The 22719-nt window shown below is 44.5% G+C and overlaps 1 protein-coding gene across 1 annotated transcript in view; it reads right to left on the bottom strand.

Moving 5' to 3' along the window:
• The window catches only part of stab1 (stabilin 1), a 336738-nt gene that overhangs the window by 51504 nt on the left and 262515 nt on the right, over positions 1-22719 (bottom strand). The window contains exons 51-56 of the mRNA XM_071364529.1: positions 22148-22324; positions 21990-22070; positions 13723-13869; positions 5877-5933; positions 5626-5711; positions 4805-4923 (exon numbers count right to left, since the gene is read on the bottom strand). Coding sequence (XP_071220630.1) covers positions 4805-4923; positions 5626-5711; positions 5877-5933; positions 13723-13869; positions 21990-22070; positions 22148-22324 — 667 coding nt within the window. The remainder of the gene's footprint in view (positions 1-4804; positions 4924-5625; positions 5712-5876; positions 5934-13722; positions 13870-21989; positions 22071-22147; positions 22325-22719) is intronic.

Genomic DNA, 22719 nt, shown 5'->3' with positions numbered 1-22719 from the left:
ATGTCTACTATCTGAGGACACTGTATATCATGTCTTCTATCTGAGGACACTGTCTAGCATGTCTATCTGAGGACACTGTATATCATGTCTTCTATCTGAGGACACTGTATATCATGTCTTCTATCTGAGGACACTGTATATCATGTCTACTATCTGAGGACACTGTATATCATGTCTTCTATCTGAGGACACTGTATATCATGTCTACTATCTGAGGACACTGTCTAGCATGTCTATCTGAGGACACTGTATATCATGTCTTCTATCTGAGGACACTGTCTAGCATGTCTATCTGAGGACAGTGTATATCATGTCTTCTATCTGAGGACACTGTATATCATGTCTACTATCTGAGGACACTGTATATCATGTCTTCTATCTGAGGACACTGTATATCATGTCTACTATCTGAGGACACTGTATATCATGTCTTCTATCTGAGGACACTGTATATCATGTCTTCTATCTGAGGACACTGTATATCATGTCTGCTATCTGAGGACACTGTATATCATGTCTTCTATCTGAGGACACTGTATATCATGTCTTCTATCTGAGGACACTGTATATCATGTCTTCTATCTGAGGACACTGTATATCATGTCTTCTATCTGAGGACACTGTATATCATGTCTTCTATCTGAGGACACTGTATATCATGTCTGCTATCTGAGGACACTGTATATCATGTCTTCTATCTGAGGACACTGTATATCATGTCTTCTATCTGAGGACACTGTATATCATGTCTGCTATCTGAGGACACTGTATATCATGTCTTCTATCTGAGGACACTGTATATCATGTCTTCTATCTGAGGACACTGTCTAGCATGTCTATCTGAGGACACTGTATATCATGTCTGCTATCTGAGGACATTGTATATCATGTCTACTATCTGAGGATACTGTATATCATGTCTTCTATCTGAGGACACTGTATATCATGTCTACTATCTGAGGACACTGTCTAGCATGTCTATCTGAGGACATTGTATATCATGTCTTCTATCTGAGGACACTGTATATCATGTCTTCTATCTGAGGACATTGTATATCATGTCTTCTATCTGAGGACACTGTATATCATGTCTTCTATCTGAGGACACTGTCTAGCATGTCTATCTGAGGACATTGTATATCATGTCTTCTATCTGAGGACACTGTATATCATGTCTTCTATCTGAGGACATTGTATATCATGTCTTCTATCTGAGGACACTGTATATCATGTCTTCTATCTGAGGACATTGTATATCATGTCTACTATCTGAGGACACTGTATATCATGTCTTCTATCTGAGGACATTGTATATCATGTCTACTATCTGAGGACACTGTATATCATGTCTACTATCTGAGGACACTGTCTAGCATGTCTATCTGAGGACATTGTATATCATGTCTTCTATCTGAGGACACTGTATATCATGTCTTCTATCTGAGGACATTGTATATCATGTCTTCTATCTGAGGACACTGTATATCATGTCTTCTATCTGAGGACACTGTCTAGCATGTCTATCTGAGGACATTGTATATCATGTCTTCTATCTGAGGACACTGTATATCATGTCTTCTATCTGAGGACATTGTATATCATGTCTTCTATCTGAGGACACTGTATATCATGTCTTCTATCTGAGGACATTGTATATCATGTCTACTATCTGAGGACACTGTATATCATGTCTTCTATCTGAGGACATTGTATATCATGTCTACTATCTGAGGACACTGTATATCATGTCTACTATCTGAGGACACTGTATATCATGTCTTCTATCTGAGGACACTGTATATCATGTCTTCTATCTGAGGACATTGTATATCATGTCTTCTATCTGAGGACATTGTATATCATGTCTACTATCTGAGGACACTGTATATCATGTCTTCTATCTGAGGACACTGTATATCATGTCTTCTATCTGAGGACACTGTCTAGCATGTCTATCTGAGGACATTGTATATCACGTCTGCTATCTGAGGACACTGTATATCATGTCTTCTATCTGAGGACACTGTATATCATGTCTACTATCTGAGGACACTGTATATCATGTCTACTATCTGAGGACACTGTATATCATGTCTTCTATCTGAGGACACTGTATATCATGTCTACTATCTGAGGACACTGTATATCATGTCTTCTATCTGAGGACACTGTATATCATGTCTGCTATCTGAGGACACTGTATATCATGTCTTCTATCTGAGGACACTGTATATCATGTCTACTATCTGAGGACACTGTATATCATGTCTTCTATCTGAGGACACTGTATATCATGTCTACTATCTGAGGACACTGTATATCATGTCTACTATCTGAGGACACTGTATATCATGTCTTCTATCTGAGGACACTGTATATCATGTCTTCTATCTGAGGACATTGTATATCATGTCTTCTATCTGAGGACACTGTATATCATGTCTTCTATCTGAGGACATTGTATATCATGTCTTCTATCTGAGGACACTGTATATCATGTCTTCTATCTGAGGACATTGTATATCATGTCTTCTATCTGAGGACACTGTATATCATGTCTGCTATCTGAGGACACTGTATATCATGTCTTCTATCTGAGGACACTGTATATCATGTCTTCTATCTGAGGACACTGTATATCATGTCTGCTATCTGAGGACACTGTATATCATGTCTTCTATCTGAGGACACTGTATATCATGTCTTCTATCTGAGGACACTGTATATCATGTCTTCTATCTGAGGACACTGTATATCATGTCTTCTATCTGAGGACACTGTATATCATGTCTGCTATCTGAGGACACTGTATATCATGTCTTCTATCTGAGGACACTGTATATCATGTCTACTATCTGAGGACACTGTATATCATGTCTTCTATCTGAGGACACTGTATATCATGTCTACTATCTGAGGACACTGTATATCATGTCTTCTATCTGAGGACACTGTCTAGCATGTCTTCTATCTGAGGACACTGTCTAGCATGTCTTCTATCTGAGGACACTGTCTAGCATGTCTTCTATCTGAGGACACTGTATATCATGTCTACTATCTGAGGACACTGTCTAGCATGTCTTCTATCTGAGGACACTGTATATCATGTCTTCTATCTGAGGACACTGTATATCATGTCTTCTATCTGAGGACACTGTATATCATGTCTTCTATCTGAGGACACTGTATATCATGTCTTCTATCTGAGGACACTGTATATCATGTCTTCTATCTGAGGACACTGTATATCATGTCTATCTGAGGACACTGTCTAGCATGTCTATCTGAGGACACTGTATATCATGTCTACTATCTGAGGACACTGTATATCATGTCTTCTATCTGAGGACACTGTATATCATGTCTATCTGAGGACACTGTCTAGCATGTCTACTATCTGAGGACACTGTATATCATGTCTACTATCTGAGGACAGTGTATATCATGTCTTCTATCTGAGGACACTGTATATCATGTCTTCTATCTGAGGACACTGTATATCATGTCTTCTATCTGAGGACACTGTATATCATGTCTTCTATCTGAGGACACTGTATATCATGTCTACTATCTGAGGACACTGTATATCATGTCTTCTATCTGAGGACACTGTATATCATGTCTACTATCTGAGGACACTGTATATCATGTCTTCTATCTGAGGACACTGTATATCATGTCTTCTATCTGAGGACACTGTCTAGCATGTCTATCTGAGGACATTGTATATCATGTCTTCTATCTGAGGACACTGTATATCATGTCTTCTATCTGAGGACACTGTATATCATGTCTATCTGAGGACACTGTCTAGCATGTCTACTATCTGAGGACACTGTATATCATGTCTACTATCTGAGGACAGTGTATATCATGTCTTCTATCTGAGGACACTGTATATCATGTCTTCTATCTGAGGACACTGTATATCATGTCTACTATCTGAGGACACTGTATATCATGTCTTCTATCTGAGGACACTGTCTAGCATGTCTATCTGAGGACACTGTATATCATGTCTTCTATCTGAGGACACTGTATATCATGTCTTCTATCTGAGGACACTGTATATCATGTCTACTATCTGAGGACACTGTATATCATGTCTTCTATCTGAGGACACTGTATATCATGTCTACTATCTGAGGACACTGTCTAGCATGTCTATCTGAGGACAGTGTATATCATGTCTTCTATCTGAGGACACTGTATATCATGTCTACTATCTGAGGACACTGTATATCATGTCTTCTATCTGAGGACACTGTATATCATGTCTACTATCTGAGGACACTGTATATCATGTCTATCTGAGGACATTGTATATCATGTCTTCTATCTGAGGACATTGTATATCATGTCTTCTATCTGAGGACACTGTATATCATGTCTTCTATCTGAGGACACTGTATATCATGTCTACTATCTGAGGACACTGTATATCATGTCTACTATCTGAGGACACTGTATATCATGTCTTCTATCTGAGGACACTGTATATCATATCTTCTATCTGAGGACACTGTATATCATGTCTTCTATCTGAGGACACTGTATATCATGTCTACTATCTGAGGACACTGTATATCATGTCTACTATCTGAGGACACTGTATATCATGTCTTCTATCTGAGGACACTGTATATCATGTCTTCTATCTGAGGACACTGTATATCATGTCTTCTATCTGAGGACACTGTCTAGCATGTCTTCTATCTGAGGACACTGTCTAGCATGTCTTCTATCTGAGGACACTGTATATCATGTCATGTATATCATTATCTGAGGCAGTGGGAAGGCTCACCTTTGCAATCTCTTCCATAGTGGTTCTTACAGCAACTAGTGACCCAGGCTTGACTCTTACACATCCTCTTACAGCCCATCCTTTGGCCCATGTTGTGCCTCGACATAGAGGGGTAGAGGCTGTAGAAGAAGAGGATGAAGAAGAATAATACTCCCTACCTGAAGTCATGGTCAAACATCACTGTGGAGTCTCCCTATCTGAAGTCATGGTCAAACATCACTGTGGAGTCTCCCTACCTGAAGTCGTGAGTATGCATCACTGTGGAGTCTCCCTACCTGAAGTGGTGGTTATGCATCACTGTGGAGTCTCCCTACCTGAAGTCGTGGTTAAACATCACTGTGGAGTCTCCCTACCTGAAGTGGTGGTTATGCATCCCTGTGGAGTCTCCCTACCTGAAGTGGTGGTTATGCATCACTGTGGAGTCTCCCTACCTGAAGTCGTGGTTAAACATCACTGTGGAGTCTCCCTACCTGAAGTCATGGTTAAACATCACTGTGGAGTCTCCCTACCTGAAGTCGTGGTTAAACATCACTGTGGAGTCTCCCTACCTGAAGTCGTGGTTATGCATCACTGTGGAGTCTCCCTACCTGAAGTCGTGGTTATGCATCACTGTGGAGTCTCCCTACCTGAAGTGGTGGTTATGCATCACTGTGGAGTCTCCCTACCTGAAGTGGTGGTTATACATCACTGTGGAGTCTCCCTACCTGAAGTCGTGGTTATGCATCACTGTGGAGTCTCCCTACCTGAAGTCGTGGTTATGCATCACTGTGGAGTCTCCCTACCTGAAGTCGTGGTTATGCATCACTGTGGAGTCTCCCTACCTGAAGTCGTGGTCATACATCACACTGTGGCGTTGAGGGTAGAGCATAGAGTAGGGGTTGATGAAGCTGCAGATCTCAGTCTTGCCCTGTGAAAGGCAGGAAATGGTGCCTTATGGTTAGTGTGTGTGTGTGTGTGTGTGTGTGTGTGTGTGTGTGTGTGTGTGTGTGTGTGTGTGTGTGTGTGTGTGTGTGTGTGTGTGTGTGTGTGTGTGTGTGTGTGTGTGTGTGTGTGTGTGTGTGTGTGAGCTCACCATATCTTCAGTTCCTTGGGGACAGCGGCGGGGACTCAAGCAGCTTCCACATCGACTCTAACAACACACATACAGAACGATACGTTTTGTAGTGATTCCTATGTTGTTGATGTAAATAATATTTGTTGGTCCATGGTGTGTAATGAAGAACAACTTATTTTCTTGATTCCAAGATGGCGTAGCAGTCAGACGTCTTTGTCGTGTCCCGTGTATTATATCTCTTTTATATATTTTTAAAATCTTTTTCTAAACCTCAACTTCTAAATATTCTCCTGCAACCCACTTCACCCAATGTGGTGTGGATCTGCTTTTTTCTAAAGTACTTTTCTTTACTTCTGAATCGGAACCCCTTAACAGAAACTAGCCAGCTGACTAGCTACTAGCTAGTAGTCAGCTAACCACTGCTAGGGGTCATCAGCTAACCTTTAGCTCGGAAAACTCTCGCCAGTTTGCACAACGCGATTCTAACCAGAGCAAAACGGACTTATTTTCCTCCATACCCCCAGATTCCTACCGCAAGCTCTGAACCTTTTCACCTGGATCATTGTAGCTAGCTAGCTGCTATCCGAGTGTCTACTCCTGGATAACGTCTCTGTCCCAAAGCAAGAACCAACTAGCCTGGAGCTAGCCCATGCTAGGCCCATCTCCCGGCTAGCTGAAGAGGTCCATCAGCCACTCCTGGGCTACAATACCTATTTTGCCAATTGGCCTGGACCCCTTTTACTGCCGGTGCAGAGCCCCGCCGATCCATCACGACTGGACTACCGACGTTATCTGACCGAGGGGGTTATTCAACTGGCCCCTTCGTCGCGACGTCCCCTGAATGCCCATCTGCTAGCCTGCTAACCGCGGCCCGCTAGCTGTCTAGAGCATATCGGCTGTTTGCTGAATAGGTCTATCGGACAATTTCTTGGGCCACTATACCTATTTTTGCCAATTGGACTGGTCCCCTTTACCACACGGAACCCTACTAATCCATCACGACTGGTCTACCGACGTAAACGCACGAGGAGGCTCTGCACGAGGAGGCTATAAACAGACTTCCTCCGTCGCAACATCCCTCTGAGGCCCTTCTGTAGCTTGCTAGCCCCGGCCCGCTAGCTGTCTGAATCACCGTGTCTCCAACCAGCCTCACTACTCACTGGACTCCTATGATCACTCGGCTATGCATGCCTCTCCTTAATGTCAGTATGTCCATTGTTGTTCTGGTTACTGATTATTGTCTTATTTCACTAGTTATTTGTAGTCGTCCACATATTCCAAGTCAGAACCGTCCAGAGTAGTGATGCTGGACGGGCGGGCAGGTGCGGGTAGCGATCGGTTGAAGAGCATGTGTTTGACTTGCATTTAGGAGCAGTTGGAGGCCACGGAAGGAGTGTTGTATGGCATTGAAACTCGTTTGGAAGTTTGTTAACACAGTGTCCAAAGAATGGCCAGATGTATACAGAATGGTGTCGTCTGCGTAGAGGTGGATCAGAGAATGACCAGCAGCAAGAGCGACATCATTATTAGATACAGAGAAAAGAGTAGGCCCGAGAATTGAACCCTGTGGCACCCCCATAGAGATTGCAAGAGGTCCGGACAACAGGCCCTCCGATTTGACACACTGAACTCTATCTGAGAAGTAGTTGGTGAACCAGGCAAGCCAGTCATTTGAGAAACCAAGGCGGTTGAGTCTGCCGTTAAGAATGCGGTGATTGACAGAGTCAAAAGCCTTGGCCAGGTCGATGAAGATGGCTGCACAGTACTGTCTTTTATCGATGGCGGTTATGATATCGTTTAGGACCTTAAGCATGGCTGAGGTGCACCCATTACCAGCTCTGAAACCAAATTGCATAGTGGAGAAGGTACAGTGGGATTCCAAATGGTTGGTGATCTGTTTGTTAACTTGGCTTTTGAAGACTTTAGAAAGGCAGGGCAGGATGGATATTGGTCTTTAACAATGTGGATCTAGAGTGTCTCCCCCTTTGAAGAGGGGGATGACCGCGGCAGCTTTCCAATCATAGGGATCTCAGACGTTACGAAAGAGAGGTTGAACAGACTAGTAATAGGGTTTGCAACAATTGCAACAATTTTAGAAAGAGGGGGTCCAGATTGTCTCGCCCAGCTGATTTGTAGGGGTCCAGATTTTGCAATTCTTTCAGAACATAAGCTATTTGGATTGGGTGAAGGAAAAGTGGGGGGGGGATTGGGCAAGTTGCAGTGGGCGGTGCAGAGCTGTTGGCCGGGTAGCCAGGTGGAAAGCATGGCTAGCCTTAGAAAAATGCTTCTTGAAATTCTCAATTGTTGTAGATTCATCAGTGGTGACAGTGTTTCCTAACCTCAGTGCAGTGGGCAGCTGGGAGGAGGTGCTCTTATTCTCCATGGACTTTACAGTGTCCCAAAACATTTTGGAGTTTGAGCTACAGGATGCAAATTTCTGTTTTCTGTTCCTTTGCTTCCCTAACTGACTGTGTATATTGGTTCCTGACTTCCCTGAAAAGTTGCATATTGCGGGGGCTATTCGATGTTAATGCAGTACGCCACAGGATGTTTTACTGCTGGTCAAGGGCTATATCTGTTCTTAGTTCTACATTTTTTGAATGGGGCATGCTTATTTAACATGGTGAGGAAAGCACTTTTAAAGAACAACCAGGCATCCTCTACTGACGGGATGGGGTCAATATCCTTCCAGGATACCCGGGCCAGGTCGATTAGAAAGGCTTGCTTGCTGAAGTGTTTTAGGGAGCATTTGACAGTGATGAGTAGTGGTTGTTTGACCGCGGACCCCTTACGGATGCAGGCAATGAGGCAGTGGTCGCCGAGATCCTGGTTGAAAACAGCAGAGGTGTATTTAGAGGGCAAGTTGGTCAGGATGATATCTATGAGGGTGCCCGTGTTTACAGAGTTAGGGTTGTACCTGGTAGGTTAATTGATAATATGTGTGAGATGACCAGGTGGCGAATCGCATCTCTGCATGTCTGGCAGACATATCAGTGTGGATGACGGATCACCACCTCAAGCTGAACCTCGGCAAGACGGAGCTGCTCTTCCTCCCGGGGAAGGACTGTCCGTTCCATGATCTCGCCATCACGGTTGACAACTCCATTGTGTCCTCCTCCCAGAGCGCTAAGAACCTTGGCGTGATCCTGGACAACACCCTGTCGTTCTCCACCAACATCAAGGCGGTGGCCCGTTCCTGTAGGTTCATGCTCTACAACATCCGCAGAGTACGACCCTGCCTCACACAGGAAGCGGCGCAGGTCCTAATCCAGGCACTTGTCATCTCCCGTCTGGATTACTGCAACTCGCTGTTGGCTGGGCTCCCTGCCTGTGCCATTAAACCCCTACAACTCATCCAGAACGCCGCAGCCCGTCTGGTGTTCAACCTTCCCAAGTTCTCTCACGTCACCCCGCTCCTCCGCTCTCTCCACTGGCTTCCAGTTGAAGCTCGCATCCGCTACAAGACCATGGTGCTTGCCTACGGAGCTGTGAGGGGAACGGCACCTCAGTACCTTCAGGCTCTGATCAGGCCCTACACCCAAACAAGGGCACTGCGTTCATCCACCTCTGGCCTGCTCGCCTCCCTACCACTGAGGAAGTACAGTTCCCGCTCAGCCCAGTCAAAACTGTTCGCTGCTCTGGCACCCCAATGGTGGAACAAACTCCCTCACGACGCCAGGACAGCGGAGTCAATCACCACCTTCCGGAGACACCTGAAACCCCACCTCTTCAAGGAATACCTAGGATAAAGCAATCCTTCTGCCCCCCCCCCCCCCCCCTTAAAAGATCTAGATGCACTATTGTAAAGTGGCTGTTCCACTGGATGTCATAAGGTGAATGCACCAATTTGTAAGTCGCTCTGGATAAGAGCGTCTGCTAAATGACTTAAATGTAAAAGGCATCTAGCTTAGATTGTAGGACGGCCGGGGTGTTAAGCATATCCCAGTTTAGGTCACCTAACAATCCGAACTCTGAAGATAGATGGGGGGCAATCAATTCACATATGGTGTCCAGGGCACAGCTGGGGGCTGAGGGGGGTCTATAACAAGCAGCAACAGTGAGAGACATGTTTCTGGAAAGGTAGATTTTCAAATTAGAAGCTCGAACTGTTTGGGCACAGACCTGGATAGTATGACAGATCTCTGCAGGCTATCTCTGCAGTAGATTGCAACTCTGCCCCTTTGGCAGTTCTATCTTGACGGAAAATGTTGTAGTTGGGGATGGAAATTTCTGAATTTTTTGGTGGCCTTCCTAAGCCAGGATTCAGACACGGCTAAGATATCAGGGTTGGCAGAGTGTGCTAAAGCAGTGAATAAGATAAACTTAGGGAGGAGGCTTCTGATGTTAACATGCATGAAACCAAGGCTTTTACGGTTACAGAAGTAAACAAATGAGAGTGCCTGGGGAATAGGTCTAGTCCTGGGGGCTACAGGGCCTGGGTTAACCTCTACATCACCAGAGGAACAGAGGAGGAGTAGGATAAGGGTATGGCTAAAGGCTATACGAACTGGTTGTCTAGTGCGTTGGGAACAGAGAATAAAAGGAGCAGATTTCTGGGTGGTAGAATAGATTCAGGGCATAATGTACAGACAATGGTATGGTGGGATGTGAGTACAGTGGAGGTAAACCTAGACATTGAGTGACGATGAGAGAGGTTGCATCTCTGGAGGCACCAGTTAAGCCAGGTGAGGTCTCCGCATGTGTGTGTGTGGGGGTGGGGGGGGGGGGGGGCAAAAGATAGCAAAAGAGCTATCTAAGGCATGTTGAGTGGGACTGAGGGCTCTACAGTGAAATAAAACAATAAGAACTAGCCAAGACAGGAGTAGACAAGGCGTATTGACATTAGAGAGAGGAATAAAGCAATCACAGGTGTTGATCAGGAGAGCTAAGACAACAACGGGCAAATGGCGATGAATGGGCAGAGAGGGTCAGATAGGTACACGCAGGACCAGAGTTCGAGGCTGGGGCCGACAGATAAACAAAATGAGGTACCGTGTTAATGAACAGTCCAGCAGGCATCAGCTGTGTAGCCGAGCGATCATAGGGTCCAATGAGCAGCAATAGGAAAGCTAGCGGGCCGGGGCTAGCAGATGGGTCTTCGGTGACATTGCAACGGAAAATGCCTGTTGAAACCACATCGGACGATTACGTCGGCAGACCAGTCATGATGGATCGGCGGGGCTCCGTGTCGACAATAAAGGGTCCAGGCAAATTGGCGAAAGAGGTGTTAAAGCCCAGGAATTAGCTGGTATTCTTCGTCGGCTAGCCAGGACATGGGCCTAGCTCGAGGCTAACTGGTGCTTGCTTCGGGACAGAGGCGTTAGCCAGCAATAGCCACTCGTTTGCAGCTAGCTAGCTGCGATGATCCGGTGTAATGGTCCAGAGCTTGCGGCAGGAATCTGGAGATGTGGTAGAGAAAAGCAGTCCGATATGCTCTGGGTTGATATCGCGCTGTGTAGACTGGCAGGTATTGACTGAGCTAAAGCTGGCTGAAGGTGAAGACCGCTAGCCGTGGCTAACAGTGACTACTAGCTAGTAGCTAGTTAGCTGGCTAGCTCCTGATGGAGGTTCCAGTTATAAGGTAGAAAATAGCAGATCCGTATCACATTGGGTGAGGCGGTTTGCAGGAAAGTATATTTAGTTTGTAAATGGAAAGTGAGATTAAAATATATACGGGAAAAAAATTAAGAAACAGACTATTTAATATTCACACGGGACAAGACAAACACACGTCCGACTGCTACGCCATCTTGGTTCAAGCCAAGAAGCATCTGTGAGGCTGCTTATTGGTCAAACCAAACGAACATTGTGGAACATAAGGCTGCTATTCTTAATAAAAACACAGCTCACCTTCCTCACTGCACTTTGTAGCTATAAAACGCGGCAACATTTCACCAAGAGGTGACTTCATACATAAACTAAAAGAAACAGGCATTCTGGCCGTAGACACTGCGGATCCTAAGGGGCTTAACAATGATTTTGCCTCGTTTCTATAATGTTGTTGCCTTGATGTTTTGTGTCTTTGTGTCTCCAGTTTCACAGACACTCATATATCTCCGATGCATATACTTTAAACTGTCCATCCATCCATAGACACACATGAGGATCATTTTCTCATTTCTCCGTCCAGTCCGTCCAGTACATCACATGCTGTGGGAGAAACGTCTCCTGCTGGAGAACCAGAACTTTCCACATATACTCTCCACATACAGTGGGGCAAAAAAGTATTTAGTCAGCCACCAATTGTGCAAGTTCTCCCACTTAAAAAGATGAGAGAGGCCTGTCATTTATATCATAGGTACACTTCAACTATGACAGACAAAATTAGTATTTTTTTTCCAGAAAATCACATTGTAGGATTTTTAATGAATTTATTTGAAAATTATGGTGGAAAATAAGTATTTGGTCAATAACAAAAGTTTATCTCAATACTTTGTTATATACCCTTTGTTGGCAATGACAGAGGTCAAACGTTTTCTGTAAGTCTTCACAAGGTTTTCACACACTGTTGCTGGTGTTTTGGCCCATTCCTCCATGCAGATCTCCTCTAGAGCAGTGATGTTTTGGGGCTGTTGCTGGGCAACACGGACTTTCAACTCCCTCCAAAGATTTTCTATGGGGTTGAGATCTGGAGACTGGCTAGGCCACTCCAGGACCTTGAAATGCTTCTTACGAAGCCACTCCTTCGTTGCCCGGGCGGTTGTTTGGGATCATTGTCATGCTGAAAGACCCAGCCACGTTTCATCTTCAATGGCCTTGCTGATGGAAGGAGGTTTTCACTCAAAATCTCACGATACATGGCCCCATTCATTATTTCCTTTACACGGATCAGTCGTCCTGGTCCCTTTGCAGAAAAACAGCCCCAAAGCATGATGTTTCCACCCCCATGCTTCACAGTAGGTATGGTGTTCTTTGGATGCAACTCAGCATTCTTTGTCCTCCAAACGCGACGGGTTGAGTTTTTACCAAAAAGTTATATTTTGGTTTCAACTGACCATATGACATTCTCCCAATCTTCTTCTGGATCATCCAAATGCTCTCTAGCAAACTTCAGACGGGCCTGGACATGTACTGGCTTAAGCAGGGGGACACGTCTGGCACTGCAGGATTTGAGTCCCTGGCGGCGTAGTGTGTTACTGATGGTAGGCTTTGTTACTTTGGTCCCAGCTCTCTGCAGGTCATTCACTAGGTCCCCCCGTGTGGTTCTGGGATTTTTGCTCACCGTTCTTGTGATCATTTTGACCCCACGGGGTGAGATCTTGCGTGGAGCCCCAGATCGAGGGAGATTATCAGTGGTCTTGTATGTCTTCCATTTCCTAATAATTGCTCCCACAGTTGATTTCTTCAAACCAAGCTGCTTACCTATTGCAGATTCAGTCTTCCCAGCCTGGTGCAGGTCTACAATTTTGTTTCTGGTGTCCTTTGACAGCTCTTTGGTCTTGGCCATAGTGGAGTTTGGAGTGTGACTGTTTGAGGTTGTGGACAGGTGTCTTTTATACTGATAACAAGTTCAAACAGGTGCCATTAATACATGTAACGAGTGGAGGACAGAGGAGCCTCTTAAAGAAGAAGTTACAGGTCTGTGAGAGCCAGAAATCTTGCTTGTTTGTAGGTGACCAAATACTTAATTTTGTACCATAATTTGCAAATAAATTCATAAAAAATCCTACAATGTGATTTTCTGGATTTTTTTTCTCATTTTGTCTGTCATAGTTGAAGTGTACCTATGATGAAAATTACAGGCCTCTCTCATCTTTTTAAGTGGGAGAACTTGCACAATTGGTGGCTGACTAAATACTTTTTTGCCCCACTGTATATTAGAAATAAATAATAATATTATGAAGGTGATATTAAAGTCTCTTACGTATACAGTCCTGTCCTCCAGTCCATCACAGTGTGCACCCAGACCGGGAGGTTCCAGTAGCTGGTCGATGCCGTACGCGACACCCCCGTTAAACATCATGTAACGATCCAGGACCCTCGCCATGTTGTCATTCACCATGATGTCCCCCTGACAGACACAAACAAACAAACATGAGAAAGGTAATAAGATAATCACAGGACAAGATGAGAACTAGCCTGGTCCCAGATCTGTTTGTGCTTTCTTCCAAACTCCTATAGTCAGTGACACCTGTGGCACAACAGATCTAGAACCAGGTGAAAATGTGAGATCGGGAAGAGAGGAACATAGAAGGTCCAGTAGATCTGAGCAGATGGTGCACCATGTATCTTAATTGTCTTTCTTTCATCCTCAGCTATAATTGCGCCCTGGGGAACAATAAGGTGTATGTCCCAAATGCCCCCTATTCCCTATATAGTGCACTACTGTAAACACTATTCCCTATATAGTGCACTACTGTAAACACTATTCCCTATATAGTGCACTACTGTAAACACTATTCCCTATATAGTGCACTACTGTAAACACTATTCCCTATATAGTGCACTACTGTAAACACTATTCCCTATATAGTGCACTACTGTAAACACTATTCCCTATATAGTGCACTACTGTAAATACTATTCCAAATATAGTGCACTACTGTAAACACTATTCCCTATATAGTGCACTACTGTAAACACTATTCCCTATATAGTGTACTACTGTAAACACTATTCCCTATATAGTGCACTACTGTAAACACTATTCCCTATATAGTGCACTACTGTAAACACGATTCCCTACAGTTGAAGTCGGAAGTTTACATACACTTAGGTTGGAGTCATTAAAATTTTTCAACCACTCCACAAATATCTTGTTAACTTCTTAGCGCTAGGGGTCAGATTTACTTATTTATTTTTTAAATAACGTAACGTAAACGTGGCCAGCTCTCCCGCTATCTCTCTCAGAATGACCTTCTTGATCCAAATCAGTCAGGTTTCAAGACTAGTCATTCAACTGAGACTGCTCTTCTCTGTATCACGGAGGCGCTCCGCACTGCTAAAGCTAACTCTCTCTCCTCTGCTCTCATCCTCCTAGACCTATCGGCTGCCTTCGATACTGTGAACCATCAGATCCTCCTCTCCACCCTCTCCGAGTTGGGCATCTCCGGCGCGGCCCACGCTTGGATTGCGTCCTACCTGACAGGTCGCTCCTACCAGGTGGCGTGGCGAGAATCTGTCTCCTCACCACGTGCTCTCACCACTGGTGTCCCCCAGGGCTCTGTTCTAGGCCCTGTCCTATTCTCGCTATACACCAAGTTACTTGGCTCTGTCATAACCTCACATGGTCTCTCCTATCATTGCTATGCAGACGACACACAATTAATCTTCTCCTTTCCCCCTTCTGATGACCAGGTGGCGAATCGCATCTCTGCATGTCTGGCAGACATATCAGTGTGGATGACGGATCACCACCTCAAGCTGAACCTCGGCAAGACGGAGCTGCTCTTCCTCCCGGGGAAGGACTGCCCGTTCCATGATCTCGCCATCACGGTTGACAACTCCATTGTGTCCTCCTCCCAGAGCGCTAAGAACCTTGGCGTGATCCTGGACAACACCCTGTCGTTCTCAACTAACATCAAGGCGGTGGCCCGTTCCTGTAGGTTCATGCTCTACAACATCCGCAGAGTACGACCCTGCCTCACACAGGAAGCGGCGCAGGTCCTAATCCAGGCACTTGTCATCTCCCGTCTGGATTACTGCAACTCGCTGTTGGCTGGGCTCCCTGCCTGTGCCATTAAACCCCTACAACTCATCCAGAACGCCGCAGCCCGTCTGGTGTTCAACCTTCCCAAGTTCTCTCACGTCACCCCGCTCCTCCGCTCTCTCCACTGGCTTCCAGTTGAAGCTCGCATCCGCTACAAGACCATGGTGCTTGCCTACGGAGCTGTGAGGGGAACGGCACCTCAGTACCTTCAGGCTCTGATCAGGCCCTACACCCAAACAAGGGCACTGCGTTCATCCACCTCTGGCCTGCTCGCCTCCCTACCACTGAGGAAGTACAGTTCCCGCTCAGCCCAGTCAAAACTGTTCGCTGCTCTGGCACCCCAATGGTGGAACAAACTCCCTCACGACGCCAGGACAGCGGAGTCAATCACCACCTTCCGGAGACACCTGAAACCCCACCTCTTCAAGGAATACCTAGGATAGGATAAAGTAATCCTTCTGACCCCCCCCCCCCCCTTAAAAGATTTAGATGCACCATTGTAAAGTGGTTGTTCCACTGGATGTCATAAGGTGAATGCACCAATTTGTAAGTCGCTCTGGATAAGAGCGTCTGCTAAATGACTTAAATGTAAATGTAAACGTAAACGGACATTTTCTCTGGCCCAGATCGTAGAATATGCATATAATTTACAGATTAGGATAGAAAACACTCCAAAGTTTCCAAAACTGTCAAAATATTGTCTGTGAGTATAACAATAGTTACTCTGCAAACGAAAACCTGAGAAAATGTAACCCGGAAGTGATATTTTTAAAAGAAACTGTGTTTCTTGGCCCGTCTAACCTCCATTTAAAGGGGTATCAACCAGATTCCTTTCCCAATGGCTTCCTCAGGCTGTGACCAGGCTTTAGACATAGTTTCAGGCTTTTATTTTGAAAAGTTTTTTCAAAACTAGTCAAGTGTCCTCCAAATATTTCCTGCGCGCGCGGGAGGAGTTTGTCTCTTATTGAATAGGTTATGCTCCGGTTGAAATATTATCGATTATGTTTGTTAAAGACAACCTGAGGATTGATTATAAATAACATTTGACATGTTTCTACGACCATTACGGATATTTTTTGGAATTTGTCGATAGGAACACGGCTTTGATTTTCTGAGCATAACGCGCAACCCAAATGGCGTTTTTTTGTGATAAAAGTAATATTTATCGAACAAAAATAAGATTTGTTGTGTAACTGGGAGTCTCGTGAGTGGAAACATCCGAAGATTGCTTTTCTTACTTTCGTGACCAAGCTAATATAAGGCTAATTGTTGTAGCATTGAAAGCTACACTCACAAAATTTATTTCGCTGTAAAATATATATTCAAAATCTGACACGATAGGTGGATTAACAACAAGCTAAGCTGTGTTTTGCTATATTTCACTTGTGATTGCATGATTATAAATATTTTTAGTAATATTTATGCATTTGGCGCCCTGCAATTCTAGCGGTTGTTTAGGAAAGTGAACCCGTAAAAGGGATGCGTAGCGCAGAGAAGTTAACAAACTATAGTTTTGACAAGTCAGTTAGGACATCTACTTTTGGCATGACAAGTAATTTTTCCAACAATTGTTTACTTACATATTATTTCATTTATAATTCACTGTATCACAATTCCAGTGGGTCAGAAGATAACATACACTAAGTTGACTGTTGCCTTTAAACAGCTTGGAAAATTTCAGAAAATGATTTGTGGGAGTGGCCAAAGTTGTGGCAAAATGGCTTAAGGACAACAAAGTCAAGGTATTGGAATGGCCATCACAAAGCCCTGACCTCAATCCTATAGAACATTTGTGGGCAGAACTGAAAAAGCGTGTGCGAGCAAGGAGGTCTACAAACCTAACTCAGTTACACCAGCTCTGTCAGGGAGGAATGGGCCAAAATTCACCCAACTTATTGTGGGAAGCTTGTGGAAGGCTACCCGAAACATTTGACCCAAGGTAAGACATTTAAAGGCAATGCTACCAAATACTAATTGAGTGTATGTTAACTTCTGACCCACTGGGAATCTGATGAAAGAAATAAAAGCTGAAATAAATCATTCTCTCTACTATTATTCTGACATTTCACATTCTTAAAATAAAGTGGTGATCCTAACTGACCTAAGACAGGGAATTTCTACTCTGATTAAATGTCAGGAATTGTGAAAAACTGAGTTGAAATGTATTTGGCTAAGGTGTATATAAACTTCCGACTTCAACTGTATATAGTGTACTACTTTAGACTGGAATATGTTCCGGGATTCTTCCGATGGCATTGAGGAGTACACCACATCAGTCGCTGGCTTTATCAATAAATGCATCGAGGACGTCGTCTCCACTGTGACTGTACGTACATACCCCAACCAGAAGCCATGGATTACAGGCAGCTCACATTAACACCATTATCCCAGAAACCCTAGACCCACTCCAATTTGCATACCGCCAAAACGGAACCACAGATGATACAATCTCTATTGCACTCCACACTACCCTTTCCCACCTGGACAAAAGGAACACCTATGTGAAAATGCTATTCATTGACTACAGCTCAGCGTTCAACACCATAGTGCCCTCAAAGCTCATCACTAAGCTAAGGATCCTGGGACTAAACACCTCCCTATGTAACTGGATCCTGGACTTCCTGATGGGCCTCCCCCAGGTGGTGAGGGTAGGTAGCAACACATCTGCCACGCTGATCCTCAACACAGGAGCCCCTCAGGGGTGCATGCTCAGTCCCCTCCTGTACTCCCTGTTCACCCACGACTGCATGGCCAGGCACGACTCCAACACCATCATTAAGTTTGCAGATGACACAACAGTGGTAGGCCTGATCACTGATAACGACGAGACATTCTATAGGGAGGAGGTCAGAGACCTGGTCAGGTGGTGCCAGAATAACAACCTATCCCTCACCGTAATCTAACCCTATTACAGGGGCTGAGTCACTGGCTTACTGGTGCTCTTTCATGCCGTCCCTAGGAGGGATGCCTCACTTGAGTGGGTTGAGTCACTGACGTGATCTTCCTGTCTGGGTTGGCGCCCCCCCTTGGGTTGTGCCGTGGCGGAGATCTTTGTGGGCTATACTCTGCCTTGTCTCAGGATGGTAAGTTGGTGGTTGAAGCTATCCCTCTAGTGGTGTGGGGGCTGTGCTTTGGCAAAGTGGGTGGGGTTATATCCTTCCTGTTTGGCCCTGTCCGGGGATATCATCGGATGGGGCCACAGTGTCTCCTGACCCCTCATGTCTCAGCCTCCAGTATTTATGCTGCAGTAGTTTGTGTCGGGGGGCTAGGGTCAGTTTGTTATATCTGGAGTACTCCTGTCTTATCCAGTGTCCTGTGTGAATTTAAGTATGCTCTCTCTAATTCTCTCCTTCTCTCTTTCTTTCTCTCTCTCGGAGGACCTGAGCCCTAGGACCATACGTCAGGACTACTGGGCATGATGACTCCTTGCTGTCCCCAGTCCACCTGGCCTTGCTGCTGTTCCAGTTTCAACTGTTCTGCCTGCAGTTATGGAACCCTGACCTGTCCCAGACCTGCTGTTTTCAACTCTTAACTAATTGAACTCTACCCTGTATTATTATATCTGATTAATAATATTAATTCATAAGGAAGGGATTATGTAGCATGAACAAGGAGTAATTAAAACATAATAAACACCATTCCAACTTAGTTGAAGAGGTATGTGCTGTGGGTTATTAAGTAAGCAAAAAGGATCGTTAACCTATGGTTGAACCGACTCAACTTAGCCCTGGGATGTTTAGATAAGGCAGCGAGTGACTCCCTAGGTCTTCCATTATCTTGAACTGTCTGCTAAAGTGGTAATAAATTATAGTGAAACTTCAGGAGTTAATCCGGTGATATTGCTGGTGAGTTGGAATGAACTTTTGAACCTGTTTTGTCTTGGTTGAGAGGAGGAGCTTCATTCTGTGACCAATGACGTCATATTTTGTATATAAACTGTTGTTCGTGGTTCAATGGGAGCGCGCTCCGAGAATAAATACTATTATCTAATTTTAATAAGACTGGTCCCTGTCTATTTTATGCAAATAAGAATCTTACAAATTCTTAGGAACAGACAGAGTGATTTTAATTAATGAGCGCATAAAGGAATTATGAAATTCCCCTAACAGAGCCCTAGGACCATGCCTCAGGACGACCTGGCATGATGACTCCTTGCTGTCCCCAGTCCACCTGGCCATGCTGCTGCTCCAGTTTAAACTGTTCTGCCTGCGGCTATGAAACCCTGACCTGTTCACCGGACGTGCTACCTGTCACAGACCTGCTGTTTTCAACTCTCTAGAGACCGCAGGAGCGGTAGAGATACTCTTAAATGATCGGCTATGAAAAGCCAACTGACATTTACTCCTGAGGTGCTGACTTGCGGCACCCGTGACAACTACTGTGATTATTATTATTTGACCATGCTGGTCATTTATGAACATTTGAACATCTTGGCCATGTTCTGTTATAATCTCCACCCGGCACAGCCAGAAGAGGACTGGCCACCTCTCATAGCCTGGTTCCTCTCTAGGTTTCTTCCTAGGTTTTGGCCTTTCTAGGGAGTTTTTCCTAGCCACCGTGCTTCTACACCTGCATTGCTTGCCGTTTGGGGTTTTAGGCTGGGTTTCTGTACAACACTTTGAGATATCAGCTGATGTACGAAGGGCTATATAAATACATTTGATTTGATTTGATGATTGTGGACTACAGGAAAAGGAGGACCGAGCACACCCCCATTCTCATCGATGGGGCTGTAGTGAAGCAGGTTGAGAGCTTCAAGTTCCTTGGTGTCCACATCACCAACAAACTAGAATGGTCCAAACACACCAAGACAGTTGTGAAGAGGGCACGACAAAACCTATTCCCCCTCAGGAAACTAAAAAGATTTGGCATGGGTCCCGAGATCCTTAAAAGGTTCTACAGCTGCAACATCGAGAGCATCCTGATTGGTTGCATCTCTGCCTGGTACGGCAACTGCTCGGCCTCCGACCGCAAGGAACTACAGAGGGTAGTGCGTACGACCCAGTACATCACTGGGGATAATTTGCCTGCCGTCCAGGACTTCTACACCAGGCAGTGTCAGAGGGAGGCCCTAAAAATTGTCAAAGACTCCAGCCACCCCAATCATAGACTGCGGTACCAGAGCTCCAAGTCTAGGACCAAAAGTCTCAACAGCTTTTACCCCACTCCTGAACAGGTAATCAAATGGCTACCCAGACTATTTACATTGTGTCCCGCCACTCCCTCCCCCAACCCCTCTTTTACTCTGCTGCTACTCTCTGTTTATCATCTATGCATAGTCACTAACTATACATTCATGTACATATTACCTCAATTACCTCGACTACCCGGTGCCTCCGCACATTGACTCTGTACCGGTATCACCTGTATATAGCCTCGCTACGGTTATAGGTTCTCTACTGTTATTTTCACTGTTATTTTACTGTTTTTTATTTCTTTACTTATCTATTTTTTACCTCATACCTATTTTCTACTTAAAAATTGCACTGTTGGTTAGAGCCTGTAAGTCAGTATTTCACGGTAAGGTCTACTACACCTGCTGTATTCAGCATTTCACTGTAAGGTCTACTACACCTGTTGAATTCAGCATTTCACTAAGGTCTACAACTGTTGTATTCAGCATTTCACTAAGGTCGACACCTGTTGTATTCAGCATTTCACTGTGAGGTCTACTACACCTGTTGTATTCAGCATTTCACTGTGAGGTCTACTACACCTGTTGTATTCAGCATTTCACTGTAAGGTCTACTACACCTGTTGTATTCAGCATTTCACTGTAAGGTCTACTACACCTGTTGTATTCAGCATATCACTGTAAGGTCTACTACACCTGTTGTATTCAGCATTTCACTGTAAGGTCTACTACACCTGTTGTATTCAGCGCATGTGGCAAATAAACTTTGATTTGATTTGATATTCCCTATATAGTGCACTACTTTAGACCCTTTTCCCTATATAGTGCACTACTTTAGTCCCTTTTCCCTATATAGTGCACTACTTTAGACCCTATTCCCTATATAGTGCACTACTTTAGACCCTTTTCCCTATATAGTGCACTACTTTAGACCCTATTCCCTATATAGTGCACTACTTTAGACCCTTTTCCCTATATAGTGCACTACTTTAGACCCTTTTCCCTATATAGTGCACTACTTTAGACCCTATTCCCTATATAGTGCACTACTTTAGACCCTTTTCCCTATATAGTGCACTACTTTAGACCCTTTTCCCTATATAGTGCACTACTTTAGACCCTATTCCCTATATAGTGCACTACTTTAGACCCTATTCCCTATATAGTGCACTACTTTAGACCCTTTTCCCTATATAGTGCACTACTTTAGACCCTATTCCCTATATAGTGCACTATTTTAGACCCTATTCCCTTTATAGTGCACCGATGGGCTCTGGTCAAAAGCAGTGCCCTATATCGGGAACGGGGTGTCAGACGCAGAGGTGTAAATGAGGTTGAAGCTACTCACAACGACTTTCTTGTTACAGCTAAAGGTGAAGGTTGATCCGTGCATTGTCCGGTAGGTAGAGACAGACGTCAAGGTCATCTTCTGTAGAGAGAGATCAACCTCGTTATAATCAATACAAGATTTATATCAAAACATTTGTGATGCACCCATAGCCTCACCTTGATATTGCGTATGATGTGAGCTTTGATGATGGCTCTGAGTTTGTCCCTGTGATCAAGACTGTAGAGCCAGTGTTGTCTCTCTTCAGACAGAGAGCTGAGAGCAGCGTCAGACGGCCACAACATGGTCAGGGGCTGGTGGATGGAGCTCTCTACCAGGTTCAGCATGTTGGCATCCTAATAATAATAATAATAACAACATGGTCAGGGGCTGGTGGATGGAGCTCTCTACCAGGTTCAGCATGTTGGCATCATAATAATAATAACAACATGGTCAGGGGCTGGTGGATGGAGCTCTCTACCAGGTTCAGCATGTTGGCATCCTAATAATAATAATAATAACAACATGGTCAGGGGCTGGTGGATGGAGCTCTCTACCAGGTTCAGCATGTTGGCATCCTAATAATAATAATAATAATAACAACATGGTCAGGGGCTGGTGGATGGAGCTCTCTACCAGGTTCAGCATGTTGGCATCCTAATAATAATAATAATAATAACAACATGGTCAGGGGCTGGTGGATGGAGCTCTCTACCAGGTTCAGCATGTTGGCATCCCAATAATATTAATA

Source organism: Salvelinus alpinus, chromosome 2 (genome assembly GCF_045679555.1).
Source record: "Salvelinus alpinus chromosome 2, SLU_Salpinus.1, whole genome shotgun sequence".
Lineage (NCBI taxonomy): Eukaryota > Metazoa > Chordata > Actinopteri > Salmoniformes > Salmonidae > Salvelinus > Salvelinus alpinus.
This window is presented reverse-complemented; position numbering and strand designations above follow the sequence as displayed.